Source organism: Bos taurus, chromosome 3 (assembly GCF_002263795.3).
Source record: "Bos taurus isolate L1 Dominette 01449 registration number 42190680 breed Hereford chromosome 3, ARS-UCD2.0, whole genome shotgun sequence".
Lineage (NCBI taxonomy): Eukaryota > Metazoa > Chordata > Mammalia > Artiodactyla > Bovidae > Bos > Bos taurus.
In genome coordinates, this window is record NC_037330.1 from 49,450,275 (window position 1) to 49,465,607 (window position 15,333).

Consider the following 15,333-nt stretch of genomic DNA (forward strand, 5'->3'; position numbering starts at 1 on the left):
AGAGGGAGGGACAAAGAGGAAGAAGGGGCTGGGAGGGCTCATTTACTGTGGTGGGTGGGGGCAGAAATGTCCCAGGACAGGAGCAGAGATCTGCAATTGGCTTAGGGATTCAACTCTTAGAAAAAAAAAAACTGGCAAGTTCACCATAGTGTATATGTGGGTCTGTGGGGTTCAGGGAGGAGAGAAATGTGCACAGCCTGAAGAAAAGAAGAGTCAAATTGCCAGCTGGCCAGGTTGTATAAATAAAACCCTGTATGGGTGTAATACCTTAGTCCAATCAGTTCTTCTTGCTCAGCTCTGCAAAAGACTGAAAGAGATAACAGGGACTGTTCCACAGTCAGTTTAGGGTTGGACAATAGGCAGAGATGGGAAATGGAACCAGGAGCAAAAGCCCAGTTCCACTTTTATGATCAGAATAGAAATGAGTGGCAGGTAGACAGTGAGGAGGCAGGAATTCTGGCCATTCAATGTGGGAGAGCCCTCTGGTGGCAGGTCCCAGAAGGGCGGGCTTTATGAATGTATGATTCTCTTCCTAGGGCCATCTTAGTGAAACTCTCCCACCCTCGAATTGGGCCCTTACTGTGTTACCCAGAAGTTTTCAATAGATAATAACCTCAAGGGCTTTACTATAAAGGTCAAGTGTAGGGAAAACATATGTAAAGTTCCCACTAGAGTAATTCCAGAATACCAAATTTGCCCTGCTTGCTGGAATGAATATCCATGAATGTACTCCATGAGTATAGGCCGGTGGAATCAGTGACCATTGAATCACTGATTGATTTGTCAGTGGGTCAGTTGCCTTCTAAAAGTGCCACAGTGATTAGTTATTTTGTGCCGCTTCCTGTATAACTGAGGTTTGATCTTCAGGGTAGGTAGTGCTTCACTGGCTGACCCCTTGTGAGCTCAGTTAATGATCTCACCACAACCAGTTCCCTTGGTCCACCTTCTTGGACTTCAACATCAGTTAGCATGTATCTCTTCCAGTCACATCCTGTATTATCAGTCCTTTCCTGGGAGATCTTATAAGAAGCTATGTAACATATAGTATGATTTAATTTACATGTTTTATGTTTAGAGAGAACTCATCTGTACTAACCAAAAAGCTGAGATCTTATAACGAATGCTGTGTAATATACATAGTACAATTTTATTTATACATTTTACTCACAGAGTTTTCATCAGGGCTAACCAAAAGGCTACCAACTTGCTCTAAGGAAAAAAGTAATCCTTTGGGGCTACCCTAGTGGCTCAGACGGTAAAGAATCCACCTGCCAATGCAGGAGACCCAGATTCAATCCCTGGGTCGGGAAGATCCCCTGTAGGAAGAAATGGCAACCCACTCTAATATTCTTGCCTGGAAAACCCCATCAACAGAGGACCCTGGTGGGCTACAGTCCATGGGGTTGCAAAGAATCAGACACAACTGAACAACTAACATACTATTTGGGAGGAGGCAGAGTCCAATATATTAAAAGATTGAATGCCCTGTGGAGACTTTTCTGCCTTTTCCCTCCACCTGTGCTTCATTGTCAATTCATTACTTCATTACTCAAACATTTACTCCACCAGATTCAGGGAAATCTACTGTTCTGCTTCTCTCCTCTTGCTTTAGTTTTATGATCATCCTGAACCGCTGTTTCCCTATCTTCATGGTGCTGGCCTGGATCTACTCTGTCTCCATGACTGTAAAGAGCATTGTCTTGGAGAAGGAGTTGAGACTGAAGGAAACCTTGAAAAATCAGGGTGTCTCCAACAGGGTGATTTGGTGTACCTGGTTCCTGGACAGCTTCTCTATCATGTCGATGAGCATCTGCCTGCTGACAATATTCATCATGGTAAGCCAGATGGAGAAGGTCCAGAAAACCTCGAATAGTTTTGTTCCTCTTACTTCCCTTCCTGTTAATGAACTTGTACCTAGATTAGTCATCTCACCAACAATGATAGCATCACATGTAGCTGTCTTGCCATTTAGGCCAAGGTGGAAGACAGAGAGACAAATTCTTCTCCAAGGAGCCGCTGTATCCGAGCATCTTCCCTGTCCCCACTTCCTGCCTGGGTAGCCACAATCTATTAATAGATAGATTATTTAACCCCATTACATGAACTATCTGGAAAAGCTGCTGTTAGCAGATCCCAGACTCTGCTAACTGGGTGGTTGTATGCGCAAAGGGTTCTATCTTGTCAAATACAGAAGAAATGAATCTAAGGAGTGTTTTCTTGGGATTACTATCCCAACCACTAGCTGGAGTGGGAATGTTGAGAGCCTTTTCAATATATTAGGAGAGGAGATCTGGACTGTTTATTAATAACCATCATGGTCACTCCATTCATTGCTTGACCAAAGAACGTTCTGATGCCTACAAAATCTTGGATAGAATTTGGAATCCATCCTTTCCAAGTGACAGATATTTAATCAGCGCAGACAGCATGCATAGGTCATTGTCCACAAATTTACAGCTCCCATGCAAGCTAAACTTATATACAAAACTTTATTTCATAATACCCTTTTGTGCTTCATGTTCAACTCCTCTACAGTAGATGAACTTTTGTACTTATTAAGTGATGGGACAGAAATTTAGGTAGTTTTTTACATTTATTTGTTGGGCTTTAGTATAAGGCTTAGACTTCAGGCTTTGCAAGCTTCTGATAACTTATGCCTCTTTGGCATCATGCTATTAAGAGCTCCTTGCACTAAGCAATATGTGTGCTGATGCATAGGCTCTGGCTAAGTGTGTCCCTTGTTTTCCTGGACCATACCTGGTGGCTACTTGATCCAAGAATGTTCCATCACATATCTTGGCCAACCAACACATATCCAGTTAAACCAAATCCTGTCCCTTCTCTTTGCAGTAAAATGTACTAAGTCTGAATGGTTTTGGTGTAAGTGTTGCATTGAGAGTCAGTGAACAGTGGCCTTAGCCAAACCCTGGTCTAGAGCCCTATCAAAACCAATGCTGATTTTGAAGTCAGCCTGCTCAGTCTGACCAGACCCAGATGTAGCATTAAGTACTCAAAGGGCCCTGGAGTTCCACGGAGAGGAGGGGAGAAGCTGAGTAACTTGTCTTCCTCTAGGGATCTTTGTTCCTTCCCACCCTTCAGTCTACTCTTTTCCTCACTACTAAGACATTTAGTGTCCTCAGAATCAAAGGAGTCAAAATACATGAGCATCTGACTCATGCAAAATGCATAAACATGCATGACGCCTTGTAATGGCCCTGAGATGTGTTGCTGATAAGTGGCATTGAGAGTTGCCTCCCTGAGAATGGGCATTAGGACTTCAAAGCTTTTAGGATGTGAGGTAAAGAATGTTTATGAAGACTTTCTTGTACAAAGGGGTTTCTCCTTGTGGGAACCAGGACATTGTTCCAGTGATGGCGGAAACAGAGCTTTCCACAACAAAATAGGATTTTCCTTTGAATGACGTTCTCATCTTTCCCCTGTCCTTACTTCCCACCTCAACTATGCAGGAAAGAAGCTGGAAGCGGGGACAATGGAAGGGTTCCATTGTTACTCAAGCTATTAAAACAAAAAAGAAAAGTGGTCATAAGAAAAAGCCAAGGCCAACCACTTTCATCTCTGTCTTAAGCCAATGAGAAATTATATAGCCTAGAAGTTTGTAGGACCTTACTTTGATTTGAGATAAGAAATTGATTTCATTCTTTTGAGATTAACAACCATCTTAAAGGTCTTCCAGCCAAAAGCCATGTGCTCAGTCTGGGACTTGCTTTTATTGAGTTGCATGGCATTAAGGATAAGGAGTGAGATTTCCAGGGTAATGTGGAGAGCTCTTTGATACAAAATGAGGCTTCTGAGTCTTAATCATGATTTTATTTAGATTTCCTCAAAGTTTGCTTTTAGTTAAAAGCATGGCTCTTTTCCACATCCTTTGCCATTTGTTTTATTCCATTATTCAATCTGTTCTGTCAGTGCCCAGCAGGCACGACAGCATGAAGGAAGAAGAAATGGTAGCAGCAGGAGGTAAGTGGCACATTTTCTTTATATTCAAATCTTACATGCCCATTACAGATATTGCTCTAGAGGAGAAAATGGCAACCTACTCTGTTATTCTTGCCTTGAAAATTCCATGAAAAAAAAAAAAAAGAAAGAAAATTCCATTGACAGAGGAGCTGGTGGACCATGGGGTCACAAGGAGTTGGACACGACTGAGCACACACATCAGTTTCAGTTCAGTTCAGTCGCTCAGTTGTGTCCGACTCTTTGCAACCCCGTGAACCACAGCATGCCAGGCCTCCCTGTCCATCACCAACTCCTGGAGTTTACCAGACTCATGTCCATTGAGTCAGTGATGCCATCCAGCCATCTCATCCTCTGTCGTCCCGTTCTCCTCCTGCCTTCGATCAGGGTCTTTTCAAATGAGTCAGCTCTTCGCATGAGGTGGCCAAAGTATTGGAGTTTCAGCTTCAACATCAGTCCTTCCAATGAACACCCAGGTCTGATCTCATTTAGGATGGACTGGTTGTATCTCCTTGCAGTCCAAGGGACTCTCAAGAGTCTTCTCCAACACCACAGTTCAAAAGCATCAATTCTTCTGCACTCAGCTTTCTTTACAGTCCAGCTCTCACATCCAAACATGACTACTGGAAAAACCATAGCCTTGACTAGACGGAACTTTGTTGACAAAATAATGTCTCTGCTTTTTAATATGCTGTCTAGGTTGGTCATAACTTTCCTTCCAAGGAGTAAGTGTCTTTTAATTTCATGGCCACAATCACCATCTGCAGTGATTTTGGAGTCCCCCAAAATAAGGTCAGCCACTGTTTCCACTGATTCCCCATCTATTTGCCATGAAGTGATGGGACCGGATGCCATGATCTTAGTTTTCTGAATGTTGAGCTTAAGCCAACTTTTTCACTCTCCACTTTCACTTCATCAAGAGGCTCTTTAGTTCTTGTTCACTTTCTGCCATAAAGGTGGTGTCATCTGCATATCTGAGGTTATTGATATTTCTCCCAGCAATCTTGATTCCAGCTTGTGCTTCTTCCAGCCCAGTGTTTCTCATGATGTCCTCTGCATAGAAGTTAAATAAGCAGGGTGACAACATACAGCCTTGGTGTGTTCCTTTTCCTATTTGGAACCAGTCAGTTGTTCCACGTCCAGTTCTAACTGTTGCTTTCTGACCTGCATACAGGTTTTTCAAAGGCAGGTCAGGCGGTCTGGTATTCCCATCTCTTTCAGAATTTTCCACAGTTTATTGTGATCCACACAGTCAAAGGCTTTGGCATAGTCAATAAAGCAGAAATAGATGTTTTTCTGGAATTCTCTTGCTTTTTCCATGATCCAGCGAATGTTGGCAATTTGATCTCTGGTTCCTCTGCATTTTCTAAAACCAGGTTGAACATCTGGAAGTTCACAGTTTACGTATTGCTGAAGCCTGGTTTGGAGAATTTTAAGCATTACTGTTCTAGCATGTGAGATGAGTGCAATTGTGTGGTAGTTTGAGCATTCTTTGGCATTGCCTTTCTTTGGGATTGGGATGAAAACTGACCTTTTCCAGTCCTGTGGCCACTGCTAAGTTTTCCTAATTTGCTGATATATTGAGTGCAGCACTTTCACAGCATCATCATTTAGGATTTGAAATAGTTCAACTGGAATTCCATTACCTCCACTAGCTTTGTTTGTAGTGATGCATCCTAAGGTCCACTTGACTTCACAGTCCAGGATGTCTGGCTCTAGGTGAGTGATCACACCATCGTGATTATCTGTGTCATGAAGATCTTTTTTGTATAGTTCTTCTGTGTATTCTTGCCACCTCTTCTTAATATCTTCTGTTTCTGTTAGTTCCATACCATTTCTGTCCTTTATTGAGCCCATCTTTGCATGAAATGTTCCCTGGGTATCTCTAATTTTCTTGAAGAGATCTCTAGTCTTTCCTATTCTATTGTTTTCCTCTATTTCTTTGCATTGATCGCTGAGGAAGGCTTTCTTATCTCTTCTTGCTATTCTTTGGAACTCTGCCATTCAGATGCTTATATCTTTCCTTTTCTCCTTTGCTTTTCACTTCTCTTCTCTTCACAGCTATTTGTAAGGCATCCTCAGACAGCCATTTTGCTTTTTTGTATTTCTTTTCCATGGGGATGGTCTTGATCCCTGTCTCCTGTACAATGTCACGAACCTCCATCCATAGTTCATCAGGCACTCTGTCTATCTAGTCCCTTAAATCTATTTCTCACTTTCACTGTATAATCATAAGAGATTTGATTTAGGTCATACCTGAATGGTCTAGTGGTTTTCCCCACTTTCTTCAATTTCAGTCTGAATTTGGCAATAAGGAGTTCATGATCTGAGCCACAGTCAGCTCCCGGTCTTGTTTTTGCTCAACTGTATAGAGCTTCTCCATCTTTGGCTGCAAAGAATATAATCAATCTGATTTTGGTATTGACCGTCTGGTGATGTCCCTGTGTCGAGTCTTCTCTTGTGTTGTTGGAAGAGGGTGTTTGCTATGACCAGTGCGTTCGCTTGGCAAAACTCTATTAGCCTTTGCTTGCTTCATTCTGTACTCCAAGGCCAAATTTGCCTGTTACTCCAGGTATTTCTTGACTTTCTACTTTTGCATTCCAGTCCCCTATAATGAAAAGGACATCTTTTTTGGGTGTTAGTTCTAGAAGGTCTTGTTCTTCATAGAACTGTTCTACTTCAGCTTCTTCAGTGTTACTGGTCAGGGGACTTGGATTACCGTGATATTGAATGATTTGCCTTGGAAACAAACAGAGATTATTCTGTCATTTTTGAGATTGCATCCAAGTACTGTATTTCAGACTCTTTTGTTGACTATGATGGCTACTCCATTTCTTCTAAGGGATTCCTGCCCACAGTAGAAAATATAATGGTCATCTGAGTTAAATTCACCCATTCCAGTCCATTTTAGTTTGCTGATTCCTAGAATGTCAACATTCACTCTTGCCATTTCCTGTTTGACCACTTCCAATTTGCCTTGATTCGTGGACCTGACATTCCAGGTTCCTATGCAGTATTGCTCTTCAGAGCATCAGACTTTGCTTCTATCATCAGTCCCATCCACAACTGTGTGTTGTTTTTGCTTTGGCTCCATCCCTTCATTCTTTCTGGAGTTATTTCTCCACTGATCTCCAGTAGCACCTACTGACCTGGGGAGTTCATCTTTCAGTGTCCTTTCTTTTTGCCTTTTCATACTGTTCATGGGGTTCTCAAGGCAAGAATACTGAAGTGGTTTGCCATTCCCTTCTCCAGTGGACCACATTCTGTCAGTACACACATACACACTCACATACACACACACACACACAGATTGCTAATTGGTTTCTCCTCTCTACTTAGAGAAACCCAGTGCTTTAGGGTACCACCACCAAATAATCAGAACCAATTCAAGAGGTAAAGCAATTTGTACCTTTATGTTTCCAAGAAAAGAACAGGATGATCTATACATATTTGGAGTTATGTGCAAAGCGTAAAAATCCTCATAGGAGGCCTATCGCAAAAGAGAAACAAGTAGACTTGATCAATTTTAACATCTCAATTTATCTGCTAATGTAATTGGATAGTAGCTCACTCATTAAAAATAGCTAGTTTGGTTCTATTTCCTACATAGCCAGTGATTGACCCATTAGTTCACATGAAAGGTACTGAATATTGTCCACAGATTCTGTGAAATGTATTTCTATAATATCATGTGCTGCAAGGATTAATCCACTTTCAAGTGATGTGGATTAACTACAGACATTTTCACCAATGTGAGAGGCAAATCTCAGAATATAAGTATAAATGATTAAGTCAGCAGACCAGGTGGTGGTGATTTAGTCTCTAAGTCATGTCCAACTCTTGCGACCCCATGGACTATAGCCTGCCAGGTTCCTCTATCCACGGGATTTTTCAGGAAAGGATACTAGAGTGGATTGCCATTTCCCAGAACCAAAGCAAAATGTTAAAGCTTGTTGGGTGGTCTCCCACCTCCCTCTTTTGTTCCTCATAAATTCAGTATATCACAGGAACTATTGATGCTCCAAGACCCCCTTTGCAGATCTTCCTCCCTGCTTGAGGCTCCTTCCTCCACACTTTCCTCTTCCCAAGGATTTCATTACTGAACCATAACAATTACTCAGTACTGTTGGGTAGCTCAATATGTTACCCTCCTAGGAGAAAATGACAGAATTAAAGGACCTCAACATATTGAGTTGGAGAAGGCAATGGCACCCCACTCCAGCACTCTTGCCTGGAAAATCCCATGGATGGAGGAGCCTGGTAGGGTGCAGTCCATGGGGTCGCTAAGAGTCGGGCACGACTGAGCAACTTCACTTTCACTTTTCACTTTCATGCATTGGAGAAGGAAATGGCAACCCACTCCAGTGTTCTTGCTTGGAGAATCCCAGGGACGGGGGAGCCTGGTGGGCTGCCGTCTATGGGGTCGCACAGAGTCGGACATGACTGAAGTGACTTAGCAGCAGCAGCAGCAACATATTGAGTATTAAGTGTGGAAAATTAGACACTAACAGGGCTTCCCTGGTAGCTCAGACGGTAAAGAATCTGCCTGAGATGTAGAAAACTGGGGTTCGATCCCTGGATTGGGAAGATCCCCTGGAGAAGGGAATGGCTACCCACTCCATTATTTCTTGTCTGGAGAATTCCATGGACAGAGGGGTGTGGTGGGCTACAGTCCATGGTATCACAAAGAGTCAGAAAGAACTGAGCAGCTAACACACACTGGGCTCATGGGAAAGATCCCTTTGTGGCGGAGGGCTTCTGAACGCATAGAGATCACTTCCTAAAGGGGTGGGGCTCCTGGATGTGGATGGAAATTACTGACTCAAGTGGCCACTTTGGTTTCAGCATGGAAGGATCCTGCATTACAGCAATCCGTTCATCCTCTTCCTGTTCCTGTTGGCTTTCTCCATTGCTACGATCATGCAGTGCTTCCTGCTCAGCACCTTCTTCTCCAGGGCCAGTCTGGCAGCAGCCTGCAGTGGTGTCATCTACTTCACCCTCTACCTGCCACACATTCTCTGCTTCGCTTGGCAGGACCGAATTACAGCCGACATGAAGATGGCTGTGGTAAGGGACCCTGGGCTTACACCTAGAATACGATGCATTCCACTTGCAGGGTATGTAGCAGTCTGAGAGGACTGGCTCGCCCTTTAGGGGGTCCACTTTGCCTTTGGCAGAAATGGACATAAGGTTTAAAGGCACAGGTACAAAAGTGGGAGTAGTCTTCATCTTGAGCAACCTAACAGTTCCTCTTCACCACATCTGCTTGATAAGTCTGCCCTGGGAAGTAATCGAAAATCAGTTCAGCTCGTGGGTCCCTTTGTGTATCCATAAGAGGAGAACAATGGGGCCCATTTCACTCAGTTCTTTTTTTTCCCCTAACATCTGAGAAAATTCATAAGGGAGGGAGCTTCTCCTTTACTAATCTGCCCAGAAAGATGTTTCCATAAATTAAAAGTTTTTGTTTATCTGTAAAAGAATTTGAATCAGAGTAGCTCTAATGTGTCTTTGTCATGTTCTACCAGGGCACTCAGACAGGGGTGCACAAACGAGCCAGTTGGGCCCTCTTCCCAGGAGAGGTCTTCAGAAATTGACTCTGGATTGCCTGAAAGACCTCTTCACAATGCCCAAACAACATGGTTTTGTTTTTTTTTCTCTAATTGTTTTCAAATGATCTATGTCCACTCTGTCATTAAACAGACTAAATAGCTTCTAAGCCCTGTAGGATGCAAATTTCTTTGTCCTCCAAAATCTCCCTGTGCACGGTTCTTTGTACAATGCAGTTGAGAAAGGACTGTCACCTGCATCTCACTGGGGAAAATTTAAGTTGAACTTGTTCTCAAGACTCAAGCGTATTTGGCTCAAGTGCTGCCAGGGCATCTGCCTTTTATTTCTCATGTTAAATAAGAATTAATTACTGTCGTTTATGGCACCTAATTTTCTAACGTTATCACAATGGGCAAGAAATTCTTATGACTCTGGCTGTTGGCAGAGCTGGGCTATCTTGGTATACTGTGTAGACAGTTGGCACTTAGAAGCCACAACTAGTTCTTTGCATGTGTGGATCTACCAGGAAGCTATAGTTCTGGCTGCTCTGTGGACCAGGGCTGGGCTGAGATTTTTTTTAATGGTTTTTGTGAAGATATAGCTAGGGAATCCCTTCCTTCTGCAGAGAGATGCTCTGAACCCCATCCTATGTCCTGCAAACTAGAGGTAGGCCTCCCAGCAGAGCAAGTGGGAATAGCTCATCCCTCTGTATGTGTGTATGTGCTTTCTGTCATGCCAGGGAGCAACTGTGGGGATATGGCTGGGGGACTTCCTCTTTAGACTTTCTGCATACCACTTACTCAGTTACTTGTGCTCTTCAAGGAGATTCTAAGAAAAAGATTTCCCCTAGTCTGGAAATGAGAAAAGGTGATAGTCATTATAAGCTGAGGATTTTTGGCTTAACATTGCTCAGGAGGTCATGAGACAATATCCTGTCTAGCCTTCTAGTCTGCTCTAAAACACTGATGACTTTATGGACAGTTCTATTGGGATTCTCACAAAGCAGTTCCAGTTAGCTTCTTTGTTGTACCAAAACCTGTGAGATTTTGTAGAAGAGGCAGGTAGAGGCAGGGAGAGGTAGGAAGACAAGCTTGAGGACCTTTGGTCCCTCGCTGTGCTGTGCTGTGCTGTCTCCCCTAGTGTACCACTGTGATCCACTGGACAGGTGAAAGGTGCCAAGTAGGTATTGGGCAGGGGTCCCTGAGGCCTGAGAAGTATTCCCAGAACTCTCTTCCTGTGGGAAGACTGCCTTAACCCCTCCCTGGGGTGGTCTTAGACCGGAATACATTGTAGACCCTCCATCGGCCTTCCTCCATACCTTGTGGGTTCTGTTGGGTTGGGTTAAAGATCCTCTGCTCATCTTTTATGCCTTCTTTGCCCCACTGCAGAGCCTGCTGTCTCCTGTGGCATTTGGGTTTGGCACTGAGTACCTGGCTCGTTTTGAAGAGCAAGGTGTGGGGCTGCAGTGGAGCAATATTGGGAACAGTCCCATGGAAGGGGATGAATTCAGTTTTCTGATGTCCATGAAGATGATGCTCCTTGATGCTGCTCTGTATGGCTTGCTTGCCTGGTATCTTGACCAGGTGTTCCCAGGTAAGGGTCCTCCTCCATAGGGTAAAGGTAATTATGTTCTTTAGTTCCTCTGCCTTTTCACTCTAGTTTAAATCTTAATCAAATATCCCATGCTTTTGGATTGGAAGAATTAATATTGTTCAAATAGCCATACTTCCCAAAACAATCTACAGATTTAATGTGATCCCTATTGAATTACTCCAGTATTCTGGCCTGGAGAATTCCATGGACTGAATAGTCCATGGGGTCGCAAATAGTCACACATGACTGAGTGACTTTCACTTACTCACTCACTATCAAATTACTCAAGATATTTTTCACAGAACTAGGACAAATAATCCTAAAATTTATATGGAACCATGAAAGACCCAAAATTGCCAAAGTAATCCTGAGGGAAAAGAACAAAGCTGGAAGCATAACCTCCCAGACTTCAGACAATACTACAAAACTATAGGAATCAAAACAGCATGGTATTGGAGCAAAAACAGACAAATGGATCAATGAAACAGAATAGAGAGCCCATAAGTAAATCCACACAACTACACCCAATTAATCTTTGATAAAGGAGGTAAGGATATACAATAGAGAAAATACAGTCTCTTTAGCAAGTCCATTCTGAAGGAGATCAGCCCTGGAATTTCTTTGGAAGGAATGATGCTAAAGCAGAATCTCCAGTACTTTGGCCACTTCATGCAAAGTTGACTCATTGGAAAAGACTCTGATGCTGGGAGGGATTGAGGGCAGGAAGAGAAGGGGACAACAGAGGATGAGGTGGCTGGATGGCATCACTGACTTGATGGACGTGAGTTTGAGTGAACTCCGGGAGTTGGTGATGGACAGGGAGGCCTGGCGTGCTGTGATTCATGGGGTCACAAAGAGTCGGACACGACTGAGCGACTGAACAGATTGACTAGCAAGTGGTGTTGGGAAAGCTGGACAGCTACATGTAAATCAATGAAATTAGAACACACCCTCACACTGTACACAAAAATAAACTCAAAATGGTTTAAAGACTTAAAATATAAGACGTGATACCATAAAATCCTAGAAAGGGATATAGGCAAAACACTCTTGAACATAAATTATAGGAATGTTTTCCCAGGTCAGTCTCCCAAGGCAAAAGAAATAAAAGCAAGAATAAACAAATGGAACATAATCAAACTTCTTGGATTTTGCATAGCAAAAAAGGCATAAAGCAAAAAGACAGTCTATGGACTGGAAGAAAATGATTGCAAATGATGCATTAGACAAGGGATTAATTTCCAAAACATACGAACAGCTTACACAACTAAACAGCAAAAACAAACAAACAAATCTAAAAATGGGCAGAAGACATTTATTCAAAGAAGAATAGATATTTATTCAAAGAAGACATACAGATGATCAATGAGCTCATGAAAAGATGCTCAACACTGCTAATTATTAAAGAAATGCAAATCAAAAATATAGTGAGGTACTAGTCAGAATTCAAAAGCAGAGACATTACTTTGCCAACAAAGGTCTGTCTAGTCAAGGCTATGGTTTTTCCAGTGGTCATGTATGGATGTGAAAGTTGGACTGTGAAGAAAGCTGAGCACCAAAGAATTGATGCTTTTGAACTGTGGCGTTGGAGAAGACTCTTGAGAGTCCCTTGGACTGCAAGAAGACCCAACCAGTCCATTCTAAAGGAGATCAGTCCTGGGTGTTCTTTGGAAGGACTGATGCTAAAGCTGAAACTCCAATACTTTGGCCACCTGATGCGAACAGTTGACTCATTGGAAAAGACTCTGATGCTGGGAGGGATTGGGGGCAGGAGGAGAAGGGGACGACAGAGGATGAGATGGCTGGATGGCATCACTGACTCGATGGACATGGGTTTGGGTGAACTCCGGGAGTTGGTGATGGACAGGGAGACCTGGCGTGCTGCGATTCATGGGGTTGCAAAGAGTCGGACACGACTGAGTGACTGAACTGAATTGAGTCAGAATGGCCATTATTAATAAGTCTACAAATAACAAATGCTGGAGAGGGTGTGGAGAAAAGGGAACCCTCCTATACTATGGGTGGAAATGTAAATTGATACAGCCACTATGGAAGGTAGTCTGGAGGTTCCTTAAAAAACTAAAAATAGAGCTGCCATATAATTCATCAATCCCATTCCTGGGCATATAGCCAGAGAAAACTGTAATTTGAAAAGATACATGCACCCGAATAGTCAAAGCAGAAGTATTTATAATAGCCAAGGAATAGAAGCAAACTATATGTCCATTGACAGAGGAATGGATAAAGAATATATATACAATGGAATACTACTCAGCCATAAAAAGAATGAAATAATGCCATTTGCAGTGATGTGGGTGGACCTAGATATTGTCAAACTGAGTGAAGTAAGTCAGATACAGAAAGACAAATATCACATGATATCACTTGTATGTGGAATGTAAAAACATGGTGCAAATGTTTTGTTATTTACAAAAGAGAAATAGACTCACAGACATAGAAACTTATAGGGACTTTCCTGATGATCCAGGAACTAAGAATTTGCACTCCCAGTGCAGGGGGCCTGGGTTCAATCCCTGGTCCAGGAACCAGATCCCACACTCCACAACTAAAAAACTGGATCCTGCATCCCACATGTTACAGTGAAGACTGAATATCCTGCATGCCACAACTAAGACCTAGAGCAGCAAAATAAATAAATAAAAATAAGTAAATATTTTTAAAAAGAAGAAAAAAAGCAAATGAACCTATGCTTACTAAAGGTGATAGCAGAGTGGGGGGATAAATCAGGAGTTTGTGATTAACATGTACACAATACTATATATAATGTAGATAAACAACAGAGACCTGCTGTACAGGGAACTATATTCAATATCTTATAACAACCTATAATGGGAAAGAAATATAGGAAAGAAATAAAAAAAGGAGTATAAATATAGGTATGGTGTACAGCAAAGTGATTCTACCAAAACCAACACAACATTTTGTATCAACTATACTTCAATATTTTTCAAAATCTTATTCTTTCTGAAGTCTTTCAGCTTGAACTCTCAGAACCCATATTTAAATCTTAAATCCAGGAACCAAAAATCCATCAGTGAATGCTTGACTCACCTTTAGAAACAGATTCCGAATATGATCTCTTGTCACCACCTCTACACAACCTTCTCAGTCCAAGCCTCCTCCTTCCATCATCATCTCTTACCAGTCTGTTTTCCACACTGTGTTCAGGGAGATCCTTTCAGAATCTAGGTCGGGTGGTGTCAATCCTCTGTTCAAATTCTTCAGAAGATGTCAGGGTAAGAAGATGCTGAATTCACCTTCCCTCATAGAGAACCGAGTCTTCAGCTTCATATGCCACCATTTCCTCTTTTAAAAAAACCTAAAGTCTGGCTGAGTGATAACTACACATCAGGCAAAGCAGGTAGGGGAGTTTAAGACACAGTTTCACCATAATCCCCACCCTTGGCACAGTGATCCATAACCAGGAGGGATCTCAGAACCCAACACCCATTTGCTAATTGTATTCATCATAATATTGGAAGTCCTAGCCACAGCAATCAGACAAGAAAAAGAAATTAAAGACATCCAAATCAGAAAAGAGGTACATTTATACATAGTAACATTTGTAGATGACATTATTTTATGTATAGAAAACTCTAAGTTAAAGTGAAGCCTCTCAGTCGTGTCCAACTCTTTGTGACCCGTGGACTGTAGCCCACCAAGCTCCTCCATCCATGGGATTCTCCAGGCAAGAACACTGGAGTGGGTTGCCATTTCCTTCTCCAGAGAAGTTTTTAGAAAACTCTAAAGTTTATAAAACTCTAAAGACTCCATCAAAAAAAAAAAAAAAACTTTAGAACTAATTTTAAAATTTAGTAAAATTGCAGGATACAAATTACATACACAAAAATCTCTGAGCACCGAAGAACTGATGCTTTTGAACTGTGGTGTTGGAAAAGACTCTCAAGAGTCCCTTGGACTGCAAGGAGATCAAACCAGTCCATCCTAAAGGAAATCAGTCCTGAATATTCATTAGAAGGGCTGATGCTTAAGCTGAAGCTTCAATACTTTGGCCACCTGATGCAAAGAACTGATTCATTCATTGGAAAAGACCATGATGCTGGTAAAGACTGGAGGCAGGAGGAGAAGGGGACGACAGAGGATGAGATGGTTGTATGGTACCACTGACTCGATGGACATGAGTTTGAGCAAGCTCTGGGAGTTGGTGATGGACAGGGAAGCCTGGTGTGCTGCAGT

General features: G+C 42.3%; 1 protein-coding gene across 1 annotated transcript in view; it reads left to right on the forward strand.

Moving 5' to 3' along the window:
- The window catches only part of ABCA4 (ATP binding cassette subfamily A member 4), a 143,912-nt gene that overhangs the window by 63,414 nt on the left and 65,165 nt on the right, over positions 1–15,333 (forward strand). The window contains 3 exon segments of the mRNA NM_174221.2: positions 1,613–1,835; positions 8,821–9,042; positions 10,911–11,115. Coding sequence (NP_776646.1) covers positions 1,613–1,835; positions 8,821–9,042; positions 10,911–11,115 — 650 coding nt within the window.